General features: G+C 42.4%; 1 protein-coding gene across 1 annotated transcript in view; it reads right to left on the bottom strand.

Annotated features, from left to right (window-relative positions):
- Positions 1 to 624: 624 nt before the first annotated feature.
- LRRC56 (leucine rich repeat containing 56) overlaps positions 625 to 22,156 on the bottom strand; it is a gene marked incomplete at its 3' end in the record, with an annotated part of 47,056 nt that continues 25,524 nt past the window's right edge. The window contains exons 4-12 of the mRNA XM_084208082.1: positions 14,645 to 14,741; positions 14,058 to 14,255; positions 10,002 to 10,179; positions 7,697 to 7,900; positions 6,316 to 6,380; positions 5,080 to 5,210; positions 4,211 to 4,374; positions 1,538 to 1,898; positions 625 to 817 (exon numbers count right to left, since the gene is read on the bottom strand). Of these exons, the coding sequence (XP_084064208.1) occupies positions 625 to 817; positions 1,538 to 1,898; positions 4,211 to 4,374; positions 5,080 to 5,210; positions 6,316 to 6,380; positions 7,697 to 7,900; positions 10,002 to 10,179; positions 14,058 to 14,255; positions 14,645 to 14,741 (1,591 nt within the window). The remainder of the gene's footprint in view (positions 818 to 1,537; positions 1,899 to 4,210; positions 4,375 to 5,079; positions 5,211 to 6,315; positions 6,381 to 7,696; positions 7,901 to 10,001; positions 10,180 to 14,057; positions 14,256 to 14,644; positions 14,742 to 22,156) is intronic.

Genomic DNA, 22,156 nt, shown 5'->3' with positions numbered 1-22,156 from the left:
ATTGGGATAAGCCACTTTTTCAGCATTTGCTCCCATAGCAATGCATCCTACAAGAACCTCCAATGCCTGTGAATAGGGTGGGCTCCTGTAAGGGCATAAACTCTTGAACCATCCAGCCTTTCTGGGCTTTTCCTCAGGCAACACACCCCTCCCTTAGAACCTGCTCTGGTCAACACTTCCTCTCAAGCCCTTGGTTTTGGCCCTCATATGTTTAACATCCAGGACTGCAAAAGACACACTGCTGGCTGCCGGTAGGTCACCTCCTCCAGCCCTTTCCTCAGACAGCAGGCTCCATGCTCTGCTCTGTTTGGTGTCCCTGCCTGACTCACAGAGCTGGGCATGGTGTGGATGAGAGGAAGTATGATAGGATTTGTTCTGTTTTAGTGTGTATAGATTGCAAAAATAACCACAGTCTTCTGTAATAAGACGTTCATTAGCTCATTGGTTGATCAGTGGTTGCTCTTAAAATATTTCTGGACCAGCTGTATCCTGAATTGAGGCAAATCACATTAATTGTTTGAACTGCTCTGTGTTTAGCTTGCAGAAGAAGCTGCAAGATAGCATTGATCCTTCACGGCTGCACTGTGTACATGGCTCCAACACATGCTGGCAACTGGGTACCTTCTAGGACTGAGGACTTCTGTTCTGAGAGGTTTTTGTGGCAGTGGATTTGTGTGGCAATGACTGCAGAATGGACCTGGCAGTCAGGGGCCAAGCAGAATTCATTGGCCTAAACCTCTGCGAGGCTTTTGTGGATGAGCAGGCAGCAGGATGCTGGTGGCTGATCTCTTTAGAAGGGCTCTCATCCATGATGGGCCTGAGGAAAAGAGGAAAACTCTGTGGTGAGACTGCACTCCGGCTTTGAATACCTGCATTTTCCTCACCAGCTCTGAAAAGTGAACCAAAAGCTGCCAAGCCTGGGAGAAGCCCCAAGCACAGGAGCTTCCCACACAAGGCACATGCTCTCTGCCTATGCTGACTCCAAAGTGACTACATTAATTCAAACCCAAGCTGTCATGTCACAAGTCCTCTGTTGTATTTCTTCAAAGAAGCAACAACATGATGCTAAATTTACAGCAAACAGGTTCAGAAATAAACATGTTTTGCTACATGTGACACTTCTTTAATGCCTACTTTATTTTCCAGAGCTCATTCTAACATGAATTTGTGTCAGGGAAAAAACCCAAGTGGGATGTCAGGAACCCTTCCTGGGGTGTACTGAAGGAGAGTTTTGAACAAGTGCCACAAGATCTTTGCAACAGACACAGCATTGGCTCTGGGTGGGGAACATGAGAATGGAGCAATAAGAACACAGCAAAATTCTGGGCTAGTATTCAAGAAAATACAAAATTTACAATACTCAAGCTATAAGGAACATGGGAAAATGTTTCATTAGCTTTAGACAGTCAAAGGTAAATGTCAGCACAAATAAAAGGAATTAATTTTACAGAAGAAACAGGAGACCCCAGAGGCAATAGAGAAGTCTGCCTTTTCCTACCATGAAGTCCCTTCCCTAGATGCATTCCAGTGCACGTACCTGATCCTTGGTAACCCAACAGCTGCTGGTCCTGGGATGAGGCTTGGCTGGCTGGTGCAGCACACAGGCTGGCACTGCCTGCGGGATCCAGAGGCAGCCGTCGTACTGTACAGGCTCAGGAGAGCAGGCACTTTGTCCAGAGGCTGGGCTGAATGCTCTTGATGAGCCTTTGACTGGCATTTCTGTGTACACTGCCTGTCCTCCTCCTGGCTGGGTATTTTTATGCCCCTATGATTTCTTGTTTTCCGGGGTCTTGCTGCAACATCCACTGCAGAGGCAGATGAAGGGTTTTTTGGAGGGGATGGAATTAGATACCGTTTTGTGTTGGAGAACACTGCACCCTCCTGAGCCTGTGATGAACCTGAAACAGAGTGGAAAACACAGTGATTTACCAGTTCATCAGACTGCTACATGACTAACCCAGGGAGTGAAAGGTTTTGGAGATGCTGTGTCATGGAGCCATGTTGAATTCCTTCCTCTGACAGTTGGTTTGGTTCACTGTCAGCCTCCCTGCCAGTACTGCTGGTGACGTGCCAAGTGTGGAGCAGCTCACAGGGCACACACGAGGTCACCTGCCCTCCTGTTCTCAGGCAGGATATCACCTGCATCATTCCCTGCCAGTGTTTGCACTGACTTGTTCTAAATACCTTAGGGCTCCTTCCAGTGATCTGAAGTGCAAGGCAGAGGAATAATCACAGATGAGTGGATCCACTTTTTAAATCAGAGGCAGAGATCATAGAATCTCATAATAAGTGCCTGACTGCTGGGGAAAATATTGCACTGCATGCAGGGCTACTTTCTGGCTGTTTGTGTTTCAGCCATGTCATTCTCTCCATGCAATATGTGCAACGCACAGAGAAGAAAAAACTTGTTGCTGACTTATAAATATAACCAGCATGCACACATGCTTAGAACCATTCTAAATATAGCAGGGATCTGATTGCTCTTGTCTATTCAAAGAACCAACCATTCTATAAATAGCAGGGATCCAATTGCTCTTGTCTATGAAAAGAACCTAACTGTACCTAAGTGCCTGATGTGCAGGGTCCAGGGCAGGAACATAATCTAAAGAATGTGCCACCAAAACTCAGGCACAGAAAGTAAATCTCTGTGGCTCCCAGTCAATGGGGATGTATTTTACTGCCTAGGTAAAGCTGATAAAAAGTTTTCATGGAACAGTTTGTATCATATGATATGCTTTTAAAATGTCTAAACTTCATATTTGTTTTTAAGTAGAGCCACTCTGAGAGACTGGTATGTCTGACTCAAGAGCCTGAAATAACATTCAACGCCTTCCAAAAAATGCAGTTTATATGGATCTGATGCTGCAAACATTTTTATGTAAGAGTTGCTTTGCTCAGATGACTTGTCCTTTTCTGGTCAGAAGGATTGTTTCCAGCAACAAGTTGTTCTGTGAGAAACTTACACGGACTGGACACACTTCTGCATGTCATTAGGATCCTGGTCAGTTTCCCCACCACCTCAGACAATTCTAGATTTCAAACTACTCCATCATCATCCAGCAGATTTAGTTAGAAGATGGACAGATCCATGCCCAACCATTCACTTTCACAGTGCTATAGGGCATGACAGTGGTACACTGTGAGAGGTTTGTGACATTGTCTTGTCAATCTAGAAGAACGATGAGACCATCATACTCAATGCAAAGAAATTATATAAAATCTGAAAAAGATCAGATTAAATCTAAAGAGATAATGAGATCATAATCTAAGGCTTCTGTGGCCACTGGACAATAGGCCATTCCTTTAGATTTTTCCAAACAGCTTTTATTCTTGTTAGGGAGATATTGTTTATAGTACTGTTAATACACATAGAGGCTTTGAATAATTTAATGATATTTCCAGTTTTTTTTCAAAATACATTATATTTTTCTAAATTTTAGTAGATCCATTTTTACCCTTGAAAGAAATGAAAAATGAAAACTCACATGCTTTTACTTATTGAGAAAAAAGGAGTTGTTTTGATTAACAATAGAAAAAAGATTGAAGTTGTAATTATATACGGTCCTCTATTTGATATATGTTTGGAATAACCATTATTAATGTTTTTAATATTCTTAAAGACAACATTCAACAAGTAGTGGAGAGTGGGAATTTTGCTTTCATTCACGTAAATGCAATTTCAGAGAAGCCTTTGGCTTTATTCCTGAGTAGAAGATCATGTTCCATTTTTAAACCTTTTATTGAATGCATCCTTTTGGTTGCATATCTTTCCAGAATTCCCAGTTGTTCAGTTAAACCTTAATCATTAGCTCAGCCATTATTTCCATCAGTGCCAACTGGGTTGAAATACAGCTCCGTAGGAATGACAGTATTTTAGATTCACCTGGCACTGTCATAAATTAATGACACAAGGTAAAAGAGACCTACTACACTTGATGCTAAGCTACTGTGAGATCACCTTTGCTCCTCTTAATTCTACACATTCATTGCTGAAATATATCAAGTGATGGTCAACACAGCTGGCCACAATGTCCTGCTTAAAAACTGGAATGGATTGCTCAGGGTCTGGCCCTGCAATGGCATTTTCCAGTTGCTGCTCTGGAGCACAGATGCCAGATCCCATAAAACACTGGATTACCCATGCACCTATCTACAAACAGCACGTGTTTGGCCTGATACCAACCCTCCCCCAGGGGTTCAGGTCCAGTACCTGAGGAGGAGTGGGAAGAAGTATCAAGTGAAATCCTTTCAATGAGGTCCTCATCACAGGCCTCCCTCAACTCATTTTCTAAGCTGTCAGTCAGGCTCCAGTCTTCACCTTTATTCACCTTCAGTGATTGGCTGGCTTGTTCTTGCTGATCTGTTCGCAGGCACCTGGACAACATCAAGTATCACACCTAATTAAAGAATTAGCTTTTGACTGTGTTTATGCAGCTGATCAAATGCAGCTACTCAGGCAAACACCCTGGCAGTGGATTTAGTTACCCATTGTTACTTCACACCTTCCAGGAGATATGAAAAAAATCATTTTAATTGGATCAGCCATCTAAGATGCCTGTGTCTGATTATCTCAACCATCTTAAAGCTAATCAGGTGAAGTGGAGCAGATTTAAAATACTACCCAGTGTAGTAAGCCCAGGGAAATAAAACCATTTTTACTTCCAAACTAACCATTGCCTGTCTGTGAGACCTATGAGATCTCAGCAACGTGGTATTTGTCTTTCAGCCTTTTGTTTGCTTAGGCCAATGTGCTGCTTGCAGAAAAGCTCATTCCCTTTCAGCTCTTTTACTGTCAGGGCCAAGAACGGCTCACCAGTTATGAGAAGTCATTTCTTTACTCTTGCTAAGGAAGGGAGCCCATCCTGCATGTGCTCCAGAGAGAAGGAAGAGGATTCTTCTTCCTTGCCATCCCGCAGATGCTCCAGGCGGGAAGACAGCCGCCCAAAGCAGGGACAGGAAGGCAGGGGCCGAGACTATCCCTGGAAACCACCACCAGGTGGCCAAAGCGCTAATTTTCTTTTTGCAGCAGAAAATGAATGCACAGTTTATGGCAAGGCAAGATTTCCCTATTGGTCTCACCCCTTGTGCTGCTCCGTCCATGCTCCCAGGTCAGAGGACACGTTTTCCTGGTGCAGATCTCTTCCTCCTCCAGAGCCAGAAAGGTTTTCTGTTGTCAGTCCAGACAGTTTCAAAGGGCTCACAGCAGGTGGCTGTGGAAATTGCAGAAGTTATCTAGATATCCATGGGAACACTTCCCAGCTCCGTTTCTAGATGTGGATTTTAGAATACATCAAAGCCCACTGTTGTTTCTGAGTTTTTAGATCATCCCTTATCATTTTCTAACACCTCAGTTTTAAGAAGTCTCACTTCCCAGTCATGCACTATTACAGCCTGAAGAACCCAGGGCAGCAGTGACAAATTGTTGATTTATATTTCACTGGATATAAGCCTACAGCACCTATACCAATAAACATATTAAGACCACACCACTTCTACATCAGTCAGTACATGACCACTGTTCAATTCCACATCCCAGTTCTTAGCATACAATAATTCACTAAAATGTTCAAATTTGTTTCAGAAAAGCTTCCTATGCTGAGGCTGTGGTAGCAGAAAGACATGGGCAGTACATATCTTTTCCCTGCAGTTCTTTAACATCTGCTGTGAACATTAAGTCTGTGTCTTGTGCATCTCCCTGATTTACTCCAGCCTGTTTAAATCTACTCATGTGCAGCTATGCTGTGTTGAACCGCAGGGACAACAAAAACTGACCATGACAAGCCAGGCTGCTCCCCTTTACACACATGGGTATCCTCTCACTGAATTACTGCCAAAATGAGCAGGCTGATCCGCAGGGCAGGGGCACCACCCCACTGCCAAGAGGAACAAACTTTGACTTTGTGTTTGTTTAGTCAATAGGAACGACCTTGCAGCATTAGCAAGCTGTTTACACCAACATCAAAGAAACACTGCTGAAAAAAGTCTTTTTCTGAATAGCTGTTGTAGAAATACTATCAAGTTTTGCAAGCCTGCCTTGTACTTTGCTCATTGCAGGAGGACGGGAAGTCTGCCCCCAGCAGCTGATATGTGATTTTCACGTGATGGTCCACTGCGGTCCACTGCTGCTAACACATGGGCACATGCAACATCATGGCAGGGGACCCTCTGTCCTCCTCAAAGCAACTGCATCTTGGGGGTTCTTGGGCTACAGAAGAGAGTGAACTGCTACAAGCCACACTGGGAGTTCAGTTCAGTTTACCCCAGGAGTTATGGGGGTCACCATGCAGGAATATGAAATATACAAGAAAAACATACACCTAGCTTTTGCCTCCTCACGTGAAGGGCCTTGGCGGGGTTCCCACAAATAACCTGACGGAGTCCTAAGAAAAACAGGAAAATAGAAAACATTTTACTCCAGCATTTAACAAACAGTGCTGTCATTGAAGTCAGTTAATATAATTTCCCATAGACAGGAAGTTGTAATATTCATGGTGAGGTTCACAGTATCAGCTGGCATGGCCTGACACTGCTGCTAAGAGGCAGCTTCTCTGCTTCCACCAAAATCTGTCTTCTTCTGACCCTGCCCTGCCTCCTTAGTTGTGCTGGTGCAAATATTTCTGTGGGTACATGGTCAGTCAGATCAGGGAACAAATTTAGATTTAAAAAAAATACAATTTTGGGGGGTCTTTTTTGTTTGTTCTGTTGGATTATTTTTCAGCTGGATCTTGATTAAAATCAGGTTAAAAAGAGATAAGGCAACAAAGGGTCAGAAGAAGCAGTGAACATTGTGTGAAACTGTCTCTATCAATAGTGTTAGCTGCCTAAAAGGGTGTGTAAAATTACAGTCTCATTCCCTGACAAGCTGTACTTGGTTTCCATGTACATTTCCAAATGTGCACTCAGCTGTTGACTCTGCATTACTTCATCTAATCCATCATCCCGAGTCCTACCCATAGGCAGGGAACTGAGGAGAGACTGGCATCTGAGAAAAGCAGCCCACAGTGCCTGGAAACAAATGCCATCTAATCTGCAGTCCGTGGGCTGGTGGAGTTACACCGTCATGGTGTTTCCAGGAGTCAGGGAAGGATGAGTGGTATTTCCAAGTGACTAGGGCAAGAAGGGCAGTAGTAGACTGTGTTTTGGGCTAGCTTGTAGATCAGGACGTGAAGTCAAGGAGCTGACTCCTCTTGCTGAGGGACCAACCTCTGGAAACCCAAAGCCAAGTGCTCATTGCCAGCAGCAATGCTGCTGCAGTATGAGACTGCGGTATGCACAGTCCGAGCCCACGATGCAGCGGGGAGTGAACGTGCATCACCACACCTCTCCAGAGGACTGCCTTGGACCTGCTCCTGTGGCTGATCAGGACGTGGCCTGATGTTACTCAAGCAGGACAGCTGCAAAGAGCTCTGAAAGGGGAGCAGCATTGCACTATGGGACTGCGAAAGGGCAGCGCATGGTGCATGGGGGTGGGGGGCTGAGGATGGACAGCCCAGGTGACTAGCACCTTCTGCTGCAGGGGGAAATAAAGGAAAGCCTCCACTAGAGCAGGTGAGTCTTGTGGAAGACAACATATGCTAAACCTGATTAGCAGTGGCACGGGTGGGTGGTATTCAAAACACCCTGGCTTTCATCAGTAATAACATTCAGAAGGAGGTGGAGGTGTGGGAAAGAAGAGGATTAAAAAAACATACATTACCATGTGTCAAATCACTGGAGTCATCTTTTGTGAACAGCTTATCAGGAAAAACAGTGGGATCTGGAAGAGGATGGCCACCACCCAAGAGGCTGGCATTACTAGAAATCCCTACATTAGCAGAACACTCTGCAGTTCCAGGTCTGGAAGTTGTTGGGGGTTTTGGGCTGCTTCCAGACTGCTTTGCTACTTCCCCAAGATACGGATCTAGAAGAGAGATTTCATTAGTGTAAGCACAGTTATGCAAGGCTTCAAACCACACCATCACTGTACCTTGTCAATATGGTGACTGCTGCTGCACACTTGAAGCTATAGAGGACAGAAAAATATGTAACTCCAGCTACAAGAAACATGGTGGAATAGGTCTGGCCTAGGGAAAGAGGTCTTCCAGTGCTGCACAGTCATGGCAGAATCTGGGGATCCCTAACTAAACTGATAGCCTTTCCACCCTTCTGCTCCTGAGCACCAGAGACAGACTGCTGGGGTTATGGGTCAGGAACTGCTCTGTGCTCACCAGCCACCTCTGGCTGCCCCGCAGGGAGCCTGGACACATCCAGAGCTCTGCTACTTTCCCTGCCTGCATGTCCAGGATAACTGTAAGCTGCCTCTCATTTGCTGCCCACCTGCTCACAGGGGAGCCATTCCAGTCTTGCTGCAGGCACAGCCTAGGCCCCAGTCTTAAAATACATTGCTTAAATGCCCTGGCACAATGCAATGGTGATGGACACCTTACCAAAGCCACCAGTCAAACAGGGGAAACTGTACCAGGAGTTACAGAAATCTGGGAATGGCAGTGATAGATTTTTCCAGTGCTGCCTCAGAGAAGATAGTTCTCTACCACAGAAAGAAAGGTGAAAACTGTTTTTGTAATGCTACAGGACAGGAAGGATTATACAAAAACTAGCAAAAGCAGACTGAGCCTTGTCCTCTTACCTGCCCAACTGCTGCCTGTCCTGGGAGCCAGCACATCTCTAAGAGCAGCATATGTAGCCAAGAACCCACAGGAGAGAGAAGTTCATTCCAGTGCCCAGAAGAATAACGTGCCTTTTAAAGTGTTGAGCATCTACCAGCTCCAAAATGAGGCATCAGCTCTGTGATAATATGGCCATTTCCTTCAGAGTTGAGTGTTAGGGACCTTTAATACATCTTGGGCACAGCTGTTAATATGAACCCATGAAATACACTCCATGTGAAAAGTACCCAAGTCAACATTGCTACTGGAAAGAAAAATATACTGGGATGTCTGAACCTGACTGTATGAACTTACTGGTTTAGAGCTGCCAGCAAGAATATAAGTCTAGTTACACCAGGGAATTACATGAATTCACAATTTTGTGCTCGGCCCCTACTGCTTCTGTCAGCAAACTTTGTTAACTAGTTTTCTGAACCTCAGGTGATGTTGCCAAAGCACAATCACTGAGGGATCAGATTTTAATGGCTTTTTTCCCTACCATGACTACTATTACAACTAATGATTTGGACCCGTAGGGATTCAATAAATGACAAATGTATGTACTTATTCCAAAACAAACTAAATTTTTAATGGACTACAGTTGGCAGGCAAACCACAACCTGGGGAGGGGGCTGGGAAGCAAAATGCATTGCCCACACTAATGGGAAGCAACATGAGCAGTTATAGGAAATACTTTGCAATATTTAATAGTATGTGATAAAGTGCATGTAGCATGACACGTAAAAGCATGGACATCTGAACTATTACCAAGGCTGCAGGCAAGGGGACAACAGATTTACTTTCAAACCATTTATTCTCTGCTAATGAATGTAACGAACTTAATCTAATAACAAAGAAAGGGGAACAGATTTCTTACAAGACCATGCAATCTTTCTGGGATGTTGCTACCACTTCAGGGTGGTAACCAGATTGCCTTTCCTATTATTAAACTGGAACAGGAAATCCTACCACATCCATGCTACATCCATGATTGACTGTTGCCATGGAAAGACCTGCGAACAGCTTTTGTTGAAACATTCCTTTCCAAGCTTTGCTTCTTCCCATCATGCAGAACAAGCCCTAAGTACAGACTCCCAGCAACTGCTGTATTTGCTTGATGCTCTAGAAGTTGTCTGCATTTTTGATCTTGATGTCCAGTTTAGGATAACTTCCATTTAAATCTGCACTGTTTTCTGCTGAATTTCAGCTTTCTTACTTCCCAGGTGAAGAGAACAACATCCTTTGTCCCTTCACTATAAGTAAAGATTGGCTTTAAAGAGGTTGCCTTGCTCTTCATCTTTCTTTTTTAACACATCATAACTGGAAAAATGAACCCCAACAAGAAACCTGTCATACCTGACCATGAAATGTCTTTGGCTAAACCACCTCCCTTGATGGATTCCTTGATGATTAGAGAATCTTCATGCGCCTTCTTGGAAGGAAGGAGAGTAGTCTGGCTTGCTGGTATCCTGTCCAAATACTTCAAGTGGGGAATGAGTTTTTTTACTTCTGCTCTGTAATTATAGTCTGGGTCCTGGAGAAATTGAGAAAGTGGTCAGTTTATTTAACAGTCTGTGGACTTCCAGTAACACAACGCGATTCATTTCTATGACTGCCATACAATTTGAAATGCTCCTCACATAATTTCTACCTGAAGTGATCATGAAACTGTCCTGAGGACTGCAAAGACACAGCCTTCACCCAAAGGCTCCTTTGTTGTTTACCCACTGATGACTTTGGCATTTGTCTTTGCTATATTATGTGTAATATGTAAAAGCATAGAAGGCCACTGATGCCCATGGAAAGCCTGGGCTCCCTCAGCATTTAGCCAATCTGTCTCCCTGCTTTTGTGATTCTCTGGTGCTTACCTCAATACTCAGGTGATAGAAAGGCTTGAAAACATGAGTTATGAGTGTTGCTACACCTGCTGATGGAAAAAGAAAGAGCACTTCCACAGACTGTGTTTTCAGGCACACAATAAAAAAAGTATAAGGCAAGAGTGCACTGATAGTGGCAGAATACAAATGGACAGCTACCCACCAATCAGTTGCTTCACCCAGGCAAATCTTATGCTTTTCAGGACAATGCATGAAATATTAGAAACCCCCTCAAAGCCAAGTCCTCATTCAATACAGAGTGGTCATAAACAGAAATCTTTCTGTGGGGCTTGGCTGCTTGGATGCTCCCTCTCTCTGCATGATGCAGCACTGATGTTGGCACAGAGAACTCATCAAATAAAATGTGTTAGTTGTTGTTAAGAGCCAGACACTAATTTTTGCAAACTAAGTCTTTAATCTTAATTTAGAAATTGAGTCAACCATTCTCAGCTACAGCCAATTCCCAGCCATGTCCTGTTGGAGAGAAGAATCATGTTACGCTCATGTTACATTACAGCTACAGAGGCTGCAGAATTTATCATCAAGTTGTTGCTCTTGGTTTAGATAACAGGGGAAGATGAGCTCATCTGAAAATCAAATTACAGGGAGCAAACAGGCCATCTGAAGAAAGAGCAGTAAATTTAGCTGGACCATTCGGTAGATTAAAAGTAAATAAATAGGAGAGCTTTTACAGACCTTTAGCAAGGGACAGAATACAAGAAGGAGCTTGAGGAATTAGAGTTGGCCATCAAGGGCACACCAAAGTAAGCCCACATATACTCTTTTCTAAATGGCTTTTCTACTCACTAAAAAATGCAAACATCCATTGAAATCAAAAAAGCAACAAAGTCCATGGAGAAGCTCTCAGCAGTGAAGGGCAGGCCCCACTTTGTAACCACCTGAGAGCAAAGCATCTTCCCAACACAGACACTGGCTGGGAGACTACAGTGAACTCACAGGCTGCATCTGCTACAACTCAGTGTAAAATACACCATTGTGCTGATTCCCCGGACAAATTCACATCTTCAACCATCAATGACCACTTGAACCTCCCCAAATATTCCTCTGTGGATACCTGGAACTTGGACTGTGGATAAGACAAAGGTGGTACTATTGTCTGGGTGTTATCTCACATGTAGGGGGAGGTTGACAAAGCTAGGAAGAATGTATCACTGATAATGGAAACAAAAAAATGTGGAATTTACAGGCCACAAAGAAAGACAAATCAGCAACTCTGCTGAAATCAATTCCCACTGGGTAAAAGGTAATTTTGACAGGGAAACATCATCATTATCGGGTCAAAAGAAAAGAAAGACTAAGCATGTGGACTAATTAGTATTAGACGCAAGAGATAATCATTTAACCAATAACAGAACTGCATAGCCAATTAATGCTAAATTCCTTTGTTTGCTAAAATGTGTAAAGAATGAAAAGTTTTGAATGACATTGGGACCCTACCACCAAGAAGTCCAGGCTGAAGAATGATCAACAGGGATGCCACTGGATCCATGGGTGGTGACAATATTCTTCTCTCTCCACTCTTTTCTATTTCTTTTTATGTCTCTACCTCCCATTTATTGTTAAATAAAATCTGTATCACTGATTTTGGCATAAGGTTTGCACTGTAATTTGGGCAGAAGCATCTCTCACTGATCAGATCTTAGCACCTACTTGCACAGGAGAAGACAGCCATTCTGCATGGAGAAGAGCAGGAGAGCACACCACCACATGCCACTGCTCTTTGTACTTCCATTATGGGACAACATGCAGAAAATCCCAAGGACTCATTTCACCTGAACAGGCCAAGGGAAATCTGACATTTCTCCATTACAAGTACACTTAAGGACTGAAGATGCCAAATCCACCAAAAATCCCACTTTCATTGAGCAGGAATGACAAGGGAGTAGAATCAGACCTTCTGTGCTGTTAGGATACACTGCACCATTTCCATAGTAGGAAGCTATGATATGAAGTGTCAGCAGCTGCATTTATTTCCTTGGGAGTAGAAAGAGTAAGCAGGCATGCCTTGTCCATCAAAAGGAGGCAGTGCTTCCTTACTGCAGGAATATGTTTTTCCCCTCATGATTGCATCTTCCATAAGGGAGAAATGTTCCAAAATGGAGAAATCATTTTGGTTACAAGCGGTTACAATGTGGTCCCTTGAGGATAATTCCATCAGTTCAAACTAGAAAGGCAAGTATATAACATTTTCTTTCGAATTCCAGAGAGGAAAACTATGAAAGCTAAAGAGCTACTTTCCATGGCCCCTTTTACTGAACAATAAGATCAAGCCAACAATTACATCTGAAAAATGCTATTAACTCATATATTTAAGAAGTGCCAAGATTTAAAATATATGTCTATTGCATGATTGAGTTTTAGTGTTAGCACCTGTTTTCAAGTCTAAATACAGGAAAAAATATGAAACCCAACCTTTTAGGCAAATTAACAGCATCAGCATGACTTCTTTAAAATACACAGAGAAGCTATGGAATATGTCACAGCGGGATAACAGCATCAGCTCTGATTTTGGACCTGCATTATGGTGCTATTGGGAATTGGAGATCTTTAGTGAGACCTGTGTTTTACATAACTCTGTGTGCATCCACAGACCTTCCAAAAGACCTGGATGGCAATATGTTGGTGTTTTAATATCTCAACAATGCTTTTTATGAAGCAGGAGAAAGTCAAAGAGAGTAATACAGCTCTGAGGCTGTTCATGTAGAATTAGATCTCCCTTGCTTTGCTTGTTGAGTGCCCTGAAACCCAAATCAGATCATGTACTACTGTGTTCTCATCTTTGTGACACAGAGGCTCTTTCATGCCTTCAACAAAATACCTCAGCAGAAACTATTCTATCATTTTAGTATGTAAGATGTGAATCACTGTATTTTGTATCTTCAGCTTTTTCTGAAGGTCTTTTTGGTCATTTGATTTTAAGCTTTCAGGGGAAAGGGTAACAAGCAGTTCCAACATTATAGCTTTTACTAGTTACTTCAAGCACTGTTTTTCTGAGGGCTTAACATCTGAGCATAGTGGCATTGGAGGACTTGCTCTTGGACTGGAGAGCCTCCAAAAGAAATGCAAACCCTCAAAAACAGGTGTCTCACCATATAATCACTGAATGGTTGGGGTTGGAAATGACTTTTAAGATCACCCAGTCCAGCCCCTCTGCTAAAGCAGGTTCACCTGGAGCAGGTTGCATAGGATCACATCCAGGGGGGTTTTGAGTATCTCCAGGGGAGGAGACTCCACAGCCTCTCTGGGACACCTCATACTCCAAGAGAAGTTTTTCCTCATATTGCTGGGAAACAGGCCCAAGTCTTTACTAGCAGTCCTATATTTCACTTGTGGTCATCTTGGAGACCATACTGATGAGACCACAAAGTCAACAGAAATTAAAGGTGGGAAATGCATCCTATGCCATCATTGAGAATGATGCAATAGGAATATACAGAAACGTTTCTCATTTCCAACTTAGAGTTAAAAAGTACTGACAAAAAAATAACACAATATGTGCAAACCAAGTCCTCACCTCTGCAGATTCTGCATTTGGCTTCAGGCAAATAAGATTGCCCTCCACTGTCAGGTGGCTTAGCTTGCAACAAAGTCGCAGGTACTGCACCTGGTTGATGTCCTCAATATTGTTCCCTTCCAGGTCCAAAACCTCCAGGTGATCCAGCCAGGTCAGCTGGCTCAGGTCAGAGATATTGTTGTAAGCAATGTAGAGTTCCTCAGCAGAAGCAAACAGAAAAAACATGTAAAACCACAGGCTTGCACAAGTAACACTGAAGCTTTGCAAAATCTTTTCTAACATTTGAAATACTAAATGTCACAGGATGAAACTAGCAAGGTAATGAACACTTTATAAAGTGTGGCTGTTGCAGACTTAAATAATAAGTGCTAATTTAGCTTCAGGCATACTCAGGATCAGACCTGAATGTTACACCTCATTTTATAAAGTTCTATTGTAGCATCTTTTAAACTAACTCACCGTATTCAAGGCATCAAACCAAAGCCAGCCAGAAAAGCAAGAGATGAGGAGAATGAAGACTAAAAGTAAAGAATATCAACTGAAGATAGATCTGAGATTGTGATTTGACAGGACACATCCATACTTACTTTTAGAGAGCCGCAGGAAGAGATCCCATCTAAATCTGAGAGCCCACACCGAGCCATCCACAGGACACGGAGATGGGACAATGATGTTCCAAGATCCCTTATAAAAAACAATTCAAGCTCTCTTTGAATGAGTGAAGAAAATCAAGACTTGCTTTCTTTTTCCTAAGACTAGGCCACCGCTACTTCCTTCACATCTCACATTGTTTACAGGATACTCCATTAAAAATGTTCACCCTTGAAGGTGGGGAATAAAATGATACCCATCTTTACTTACCCCACTGTCATCTCTGTTCTTGCATGACAACATGTCACGCCAGTCCTGTTTGATTAAGATTATTCCAAGAGCTGCATCATGGTAATTCTGCCATAAATCACAGGCAATTGCTAAAAATGAAGCAGGGTTTTCTTATGCTGGCATCATTGGCTGTACTCATATAATCCAAATTAACATACCTGAGCTGACTGCATGGTCAGTCTCACTCTGTCCCTCTTACAGAGTTACCTCTCCTGATTTTGCAGTTGAAAAGATTAACACTTTTGCCAAAACCATTTTTTGAATCAGCAGAAAATTATTATGCTTTCCATCCTATTTTCCCACCCTTTGGGTGTAGCAAAATATCAATAAGGGATCATTTCTATGAACTTTAAACTTTCTGGTCATAACCCAGAAAATCACACACTGACTTGCTTGAGTCCACACACATGTAATGTCCCACTGACATTACAGTGCTGCACAATACAAAGATAACACAAAAAGGCTGGCAAATCAAACTGGGGCCTGAATCACCTGCCATCTTTGGTAACATTAAGTTGCATAAAGCCACTAGTCTAACATAAACAAAATACAACACTTTATCAAATCCCACACCAACCAAAGCTCAGAAATTTTCGACTGTAGCCAGATATCAGGGTATCTGAATAATAAAGAACTAAACAGAGGGTAACTAAATTCAAAGACAGTTTATCAGAGGAGGTAGAGACTAGCATGGAGTTCACAGAAACACATACTCAAGCCAGGCAAGTTTCTCATGACCACATAAAAAGCTGAAATAGTTCTTTAATAGAGATTATTTGACCTCAAAATTTTGGATTACCTATCTCTCACAATATTCATTCTTATAATACAGAGAGTAGTAAGTTTTCTACAGAAAATTGCAGGAGATAGAAGTCATGGGGGCCCTTGTAATCTTGAAATATCAAGGTAAGAGTTATACTCATGTTTTCTCTTTGTGGATGACAGGGAACAAGACCAGCTTTGTATTGTCCTCTGAGAGCCTCACGAAGCTTTGATGCAGCTTTGCAGCAATCCTCTGAGTCAAGCTGCCTGCTTCAGGATACTGGGCATCCAGCCAGTCCCAGAGGTCAGGAAGGAGTGCTTTTATGAGTGGGGATAGACACATTCTTATCTGTATTTTTTGTTGTTTCTCTACCATCTGAATACTTGGAAAGGGCCTTGTCAGGAGAAAGGAGCCTGCATAAGCCTAAATAAAGGATAAGTGCAAGGAAAAATATCCCCAGGTGCCTCTCTTCTGTGAGGGGCCAAATACAGAGTTGAATGGGAGTTTCTAGGTGAAATTGGGGGTTTCCACCCCTCTGCTTCCTAGGGATTGGTATGTCCATGGACATCATTCGGACTTACCCGACTTCATCTATCCCCTACCACTGCAGGGGTCACAGGCACCGGGTGTCTCTAACTACCCCTTCCCTGGATGCTGCCCATTTAAATAAGCTCACAATGGATGCACCACACAATATTTTATAGCTTTTGAGGTACAAACAGTGCAGCTAACTCAATGGCCAGAACTTAGCAAAAAAGAAAAAATCTCAGTCTCATTGAACATCTCTTTCCATCTAAGGCTACTCTTCCCTTGAGGAGAAAATCCTCAACAGATATGAACCACAACACCTGAATTTTGTGCATCCAGGAAGCTTGCCTCTAGTGACACAAGGATAAAGAAAGCCAAATTCATACCACCACATCCCTGGCCTTGCACAAGAACTTCCAGGGTCTATTTACATTGTGTATATTTTCTAAATAAAACAAAAACTGGTTCTAAGGCTTCCTTAAGGAATAGATGCCTCCCAAAGTAATATTTATTGAAAATTTATTATTAGATTTGCAAGCTGCATGCCTATAATAAGAAAGAAATTAAATTACAAAAACAGAACCTATCATGAAGCAAGGCCCACACACCCTTAAACACAAATATGGCATTAGGAATAATGTGAAGGGATTGCACTGCTCATTTCATGACCCTCTTCAAGCATTGATTAGATTTTCAAATTTTGGGCTAATTTTAGTGCAGAATTTTCTCTTCTGTAAACTACTGAACAGAGATAAAGGGAAGTAGTCACTCTCATTTTTGTGTCATCGAAACAGTGTTTCTGACAGATGCCCTGTTTATTAGGCCAGCAAAACTGAAGACAATCCTAACCTGATTACTTTACATATGGTAGAGTAAGATATGGTGAATGGACTTTATTTACATTTTTAATTTGTCTTGAATTTCTAACTGAAGGGTTTTTGCCACAGAAGGAGATTGCAGCAATATGCTTGTTCCTAATGTCTCTCTGTCAATATAAAGAATGCCAAAGCAAAGCAGAGGATTAATTCCCAAGCAATTTTTACACAGGTCCCCAAGAACAAACAGTTTTTCCCTTTAGTCCTTGATCACTCCATGCATTTGTGGAAGCAGTTTCCTGCTCACACTCAGAAGTCTAGGACTTCCAGAGTTAAATCCTATTTCTCTTTGTTTGTCACAGTTTTCTGTTCCAGAGCTGGCTGTGGTTAAGCCCAGTGCACACAGAGAGGGTCAATCCCTACTCACACTGTGTGCTAGTTCATGCATGGTGCACGCTCACTAGGAATCATTAGCTAACAAGTCCTTAAAGCATTCTCCTGCTGTGCACACCGTCAGAAGACCCTAACTGAAATGACTTCTAAAGCCTACTTACCTTACTCTTAACAATTTGTGCTACTAAGTTTAGTCTCAAATCCATTCCAGTTTCATTCATGGGTTGCAGCTCTGACTCTCCTACAGCTAACTGGCATGAGTCAGGAGTAGCACTTTCAAGGTTAATACTAAGCAAAGTTGATGAGGATTTGTATTTCAGATGAAGGAATTAGGTTGCACATCCTATGTCTTGGGTACTTGCAGAAGGTAGAACCACTGCATGTTTGCAATGCAACCCAGTGTTTGATGGCAGGATCTTGTTATTAAAAAAATGCTTAAACAGACAGTTCAGAATAGAAAAAAATATGGAAGCTAATGGGAAGTGGCTTCTTACAAGGCTGAAGTTGGCTGTCCCAAAGCTCATCTTTAATTCAAGAAACAAAATACTAAGAAAGCATGAACTTTGTTGCACTGTTTGGTATGACTTGGCACAGTTTTGCTTTCTCTAAGGGAAGAGACTTAGCAGCCCAAGATATCTCTTCTCCTGCCCCTCAAGAAGGGCACTCCGGCTCTTATGAAGAGCAAAGGACTGCCACCTCGCCTTCCCTGCTAATGTAGAGGAGAAGAGGCAAAAGGACTTTTCCCCCTTTGGGCTCTACTGCAGAATCAAATTCCTCTTGCTGACACTGGGGTCATGCTAGCTGCTAGAGGAGCCTAAAATTCTGGATCATGCAGTCACATTTTGGCCCTGCAGATCTTTACTCTTGCATCTGTAATGAGTCATCCCCAGTCAGAGATGTTATCATAGCAAAGTACATCTGCAAACATTTTATTCAGTAACTAACAAACTAATCTTTTGGAAGCTGCATGACTCATGCTGCAGCATCAGAGAAAATTCCCTTGTTAATTACTATAGAGATAATTGCCCTTGAGAGCATGGCTGCTGTAAGGTGAAACAGCCATGTAGCTCAAAGCAAGCTGCTCCTCACAACTGCACGCACCTGCATTTCTGAAAATTCTTCTGAAATATTTTGGCTGGTGAGACGAGAACTTAAGAGCTTGCAAGAGATGGGAGTGTCTCCTCTGGGACCAGCTCTAGAGCATCTGGCACATCCACCTTGGAGGGGGTGAGAGCAAAGTGAGGAGTTGTTTGAGCAAACATGACCACCATGGCGTGCAAGTGCACACCCAGGCATGTTTTCATTTGTGTTCAGTGCAGAGGGTGAGATCAGCCCAAACTGGGGAGATACAACTATTGACTTTTATTGAAATGGAATAATGGGAATCTGCACTCTGATAGTGATTTAATAGGGTAGACTATTTTAATGTAATAAAAAACTCTTAATAACAATTTATCAGGGCACTAAGAGAGAAAATCCACTTTTATTATTATACGTGCAGTGTAACAAAACACTCCCCCCAAAATAATCATTGACCAAGGCTGAAATTAATGAAACACATGTCAGAGACAAGGATTCTCCTGCATTGGGCATGATATAAACATACAGAAAATTACAGCACCTATTCCAAAAAGAGAAAGTAGGATTGAAAAGTTTGATGGCTGAAAGGAAAAAGATGAGACTCTGTACAAGGCTGGTGGCAGTTGGTCATAAGATGCAGCACAGGAGTGCTCCAGTGATGTGCAAACAACAAAGAGCTTATAGAAGGAAAGAGAAGATGCTAGACGAAACATAGCCCCCATTAATACAATGAATAATCCCAATCCAGTGGAAAAGTGTCCTGTCCCAAGTGACGTGGAAGCTGGGAACTTAACAGGAAAGGCAAAGAATTAATAGCCAAAACCATCATATATCCTGTTCACCCCTGCTATGGTTCATTCAAGACAGGTTTGAAGCAGAGAGAAGGAGCTTGGGGTGGGGATGTATATATCATAACTTTTGATTGTGATAAACAGAGGACTATAGCTCCTGAAACTGCCAAACCAGAGTCCTCCTGAGTAATTGCACACATGTGCTCCTACACACATGCTTGCCTGCAAAACACACACTGAATATCACATCATGTTTTTAGTATCCCAAAGTAGCAAGAAATCAACATAGACTCTCCTAGTTTCACTTTTAACCCCAAAATTTGCATTTATAATTGATTTTGAGGAAATAATATTAATAAACCAAAAGTTTTGAAGCCTGGGTTCCAACTATCTCACAATAACTGCTGCAGGGATGGGAACTCATCAAACAGCCCAGCGCTTCTGTGAGGGTCTTGGCAACACCCTCCCCACTTGTGCACAACCATTCAGTATTTTTTCCCATGAAATCTGATGCTCCCATCTTGTCATCACTCCCCCAGGCTGGGGAGAGAGCAGAGGGGCAATGAACAGTTTGGCTCACAGCACCTAATAACAAGTTTGAGAAATAATGTGTTCTTCCATTAATCCAACATCCTTGTTCTTCAGGGACTGATTTGATCCAGCCAAATTTTTACTGGATGAATATCAGACCTAGAGAGCCAAATCCTACTCTTGGTTTCATGACAATAAATCCTGAATTGCTCCACTGAGCTCAAGCTACACAGTAAACACAACAGCAAAACCCTGAACACATTCATCAGTTTGAACCCCGTTGTTTGGTCTTAAAGTCAGTTTTGAATCATCTACCTAAAAATAAAGCACTAAGTCCACGGAACTTGCAAGAAGTATCTCAAAAGCACACCTGCATCTGTTGAATAAATCTTCAGAAGCAATACATCTAAACTAGCCATCAATGCAAATTTTATTTCTTTTAAAGATCACTCTGAAAATGAATGCGCTGGTAAATAGAGAAATTTAGATTGTAAGAGAGTGACCAAACTACAGTCTTACAAAATAAAGGAATAAAAGAATTCCATCTCTGATGTACAGAAATCAAGTGGAATTTATCAAGCTGTACTGTGATAACATCTATATGGTCAATGTCAGCAGACAATGGTTTGGTTGTACAGATAATTCTAACATCTGAAACAAAAACTTTTAAAGCCTGAATGTTATTTAAATCAGTAACACATGCTTTAATAGGAAGCTTACATAAAAGTTTCATTGTGTTCACAAATAGCTGTATTCAAAATTGTAAAAGGGATTGTATGCATGTGTTCCTTGTACTTGATCAAATACATGACACAGCCCCCAACTCTGCAGGCAGTGCAGAGGCCATGTCCATATTGTCCCTGCAGTGTCCTTTTACAATCGAACAAATGTCATGTGAATGCGATGACCTGCCCTGCTTTACAGCATTGCAGTCTTTGTATTCACTCTTCAAAATTCAAGTAGCAATATGCTGGGAACTGTTGGCTTGGCTCTCCTCTGTCCCACACCTTACACCTCCATGACACACAGGTTGCCTTTAGCATCTTACGCTCCCCTGGGCCAGAGTGAACCATGGCCAAAGTTGCAAGATAACAAGAGTCCTGTCTCATCTTTTGCAGCCAGAAGGCCACTTTTAGGCTGAAATGCCATGGAAATGTAGTACCTAATAATCTGGTCTCATTCTGCCTTCTGAACTGTGCAGATCTTCAACAGAAAGAGTTCCTAATCCTGCTGAGACATGTTGCTGGAGACTTCAAAAACTAAGCAAAAAGCCTGTTTGCTAGGTAATTCTTAAATACATTAGAGGAAGGGTAGCTGGTTTTAGGCTGAACAGAAAGCATGCATTTACCAAATGTCTTCTTAAATAAAAATTGTGTCCGTAAAATTCTGTTTTCATAACTCCCTTTTACATGCAAATGAAGAATTTCTGAATGAACAAAAAGTTATTGTTGCCAAAGGCCTTTGCAGCAGCATGTCTCTGTTGTCCCAAATTTTTGAGGCAACCTTATTATGAATAAGAAGCTATTTTCAAAATGCACTGCAGTGCTAATGCCCCTGCCAATATTTCTCCCAACAAACAAATTTCACTATTGTATCCTAGGGTTGTGGGGGTTTCCTTTGTTTGTTGTTTGCTTGTGTGTTAAGTTCCAAGTCTGGAAAGAGGCAAAGATCTCGTATATTGCTTTTTTTAGCTGTGGATCTGCTGAACACTTCATTGACAGCGAAATGGGTGTCTGGGAGGAAATACAACTGCCTGGTGCTGCACCAGATCAGGGTAAATAAATCAGGGAGAACATTCAAGGTGTCACACTTCATCCAGCCTGTGACTCTGCCTTTTCATCTTTCTTATGCCAAAGGGAGAGACACCTGCCACAGCTTTTGTGGGCTTACTAAGAAAAATTACAACTATCAAGGAGCCATGTGCTTTTGGCCAGCACTTTCACAGAAGCAAAAGCCTGAAAACAAGGACAAGAGACACCTGGCTACAGCAGCCCAAACCACAAATTATCAGGCAGTTTGGCTGTTTTCCAGGACAGGAGCAAACAACCACTCTGATGGTCCTGATAAGAATAGTTGAGCTCTGGCATGGACACATCTGTGGTCATGCTTCTACCAGAGGCACTGCATAGAAATCCTTGTTGCACTAACACCAGTGCCCACTGCCCCCTGCCTCCCCCTCCACTGCTGCCAGGCAAGGATGGCATCTGGATACAGGGGATGACAACAGATGAAAAACCCAAACCCAATGAGATACACCTCTGGGCTATTCCTGATTTATTACTTTTTCACTTTTCATTGTTGCTTCTCATTGCCTCA

Source organism: Fringilla coelebs (genome assembly GCF_963513975.1).
Source record: "Fringilla coelebs genome assembly, chromosome: 6".
NCBI classification, from domain to species: domain Eukaryota; kingdom Metazoa; phylum Chordata; class Aves; order Passeriformes; family Fringillidae; genus Fringilla; species Fringilla coelebs.
This window is presented reverse-complemented; position numbering and strand designations above follow the sequence as displayed.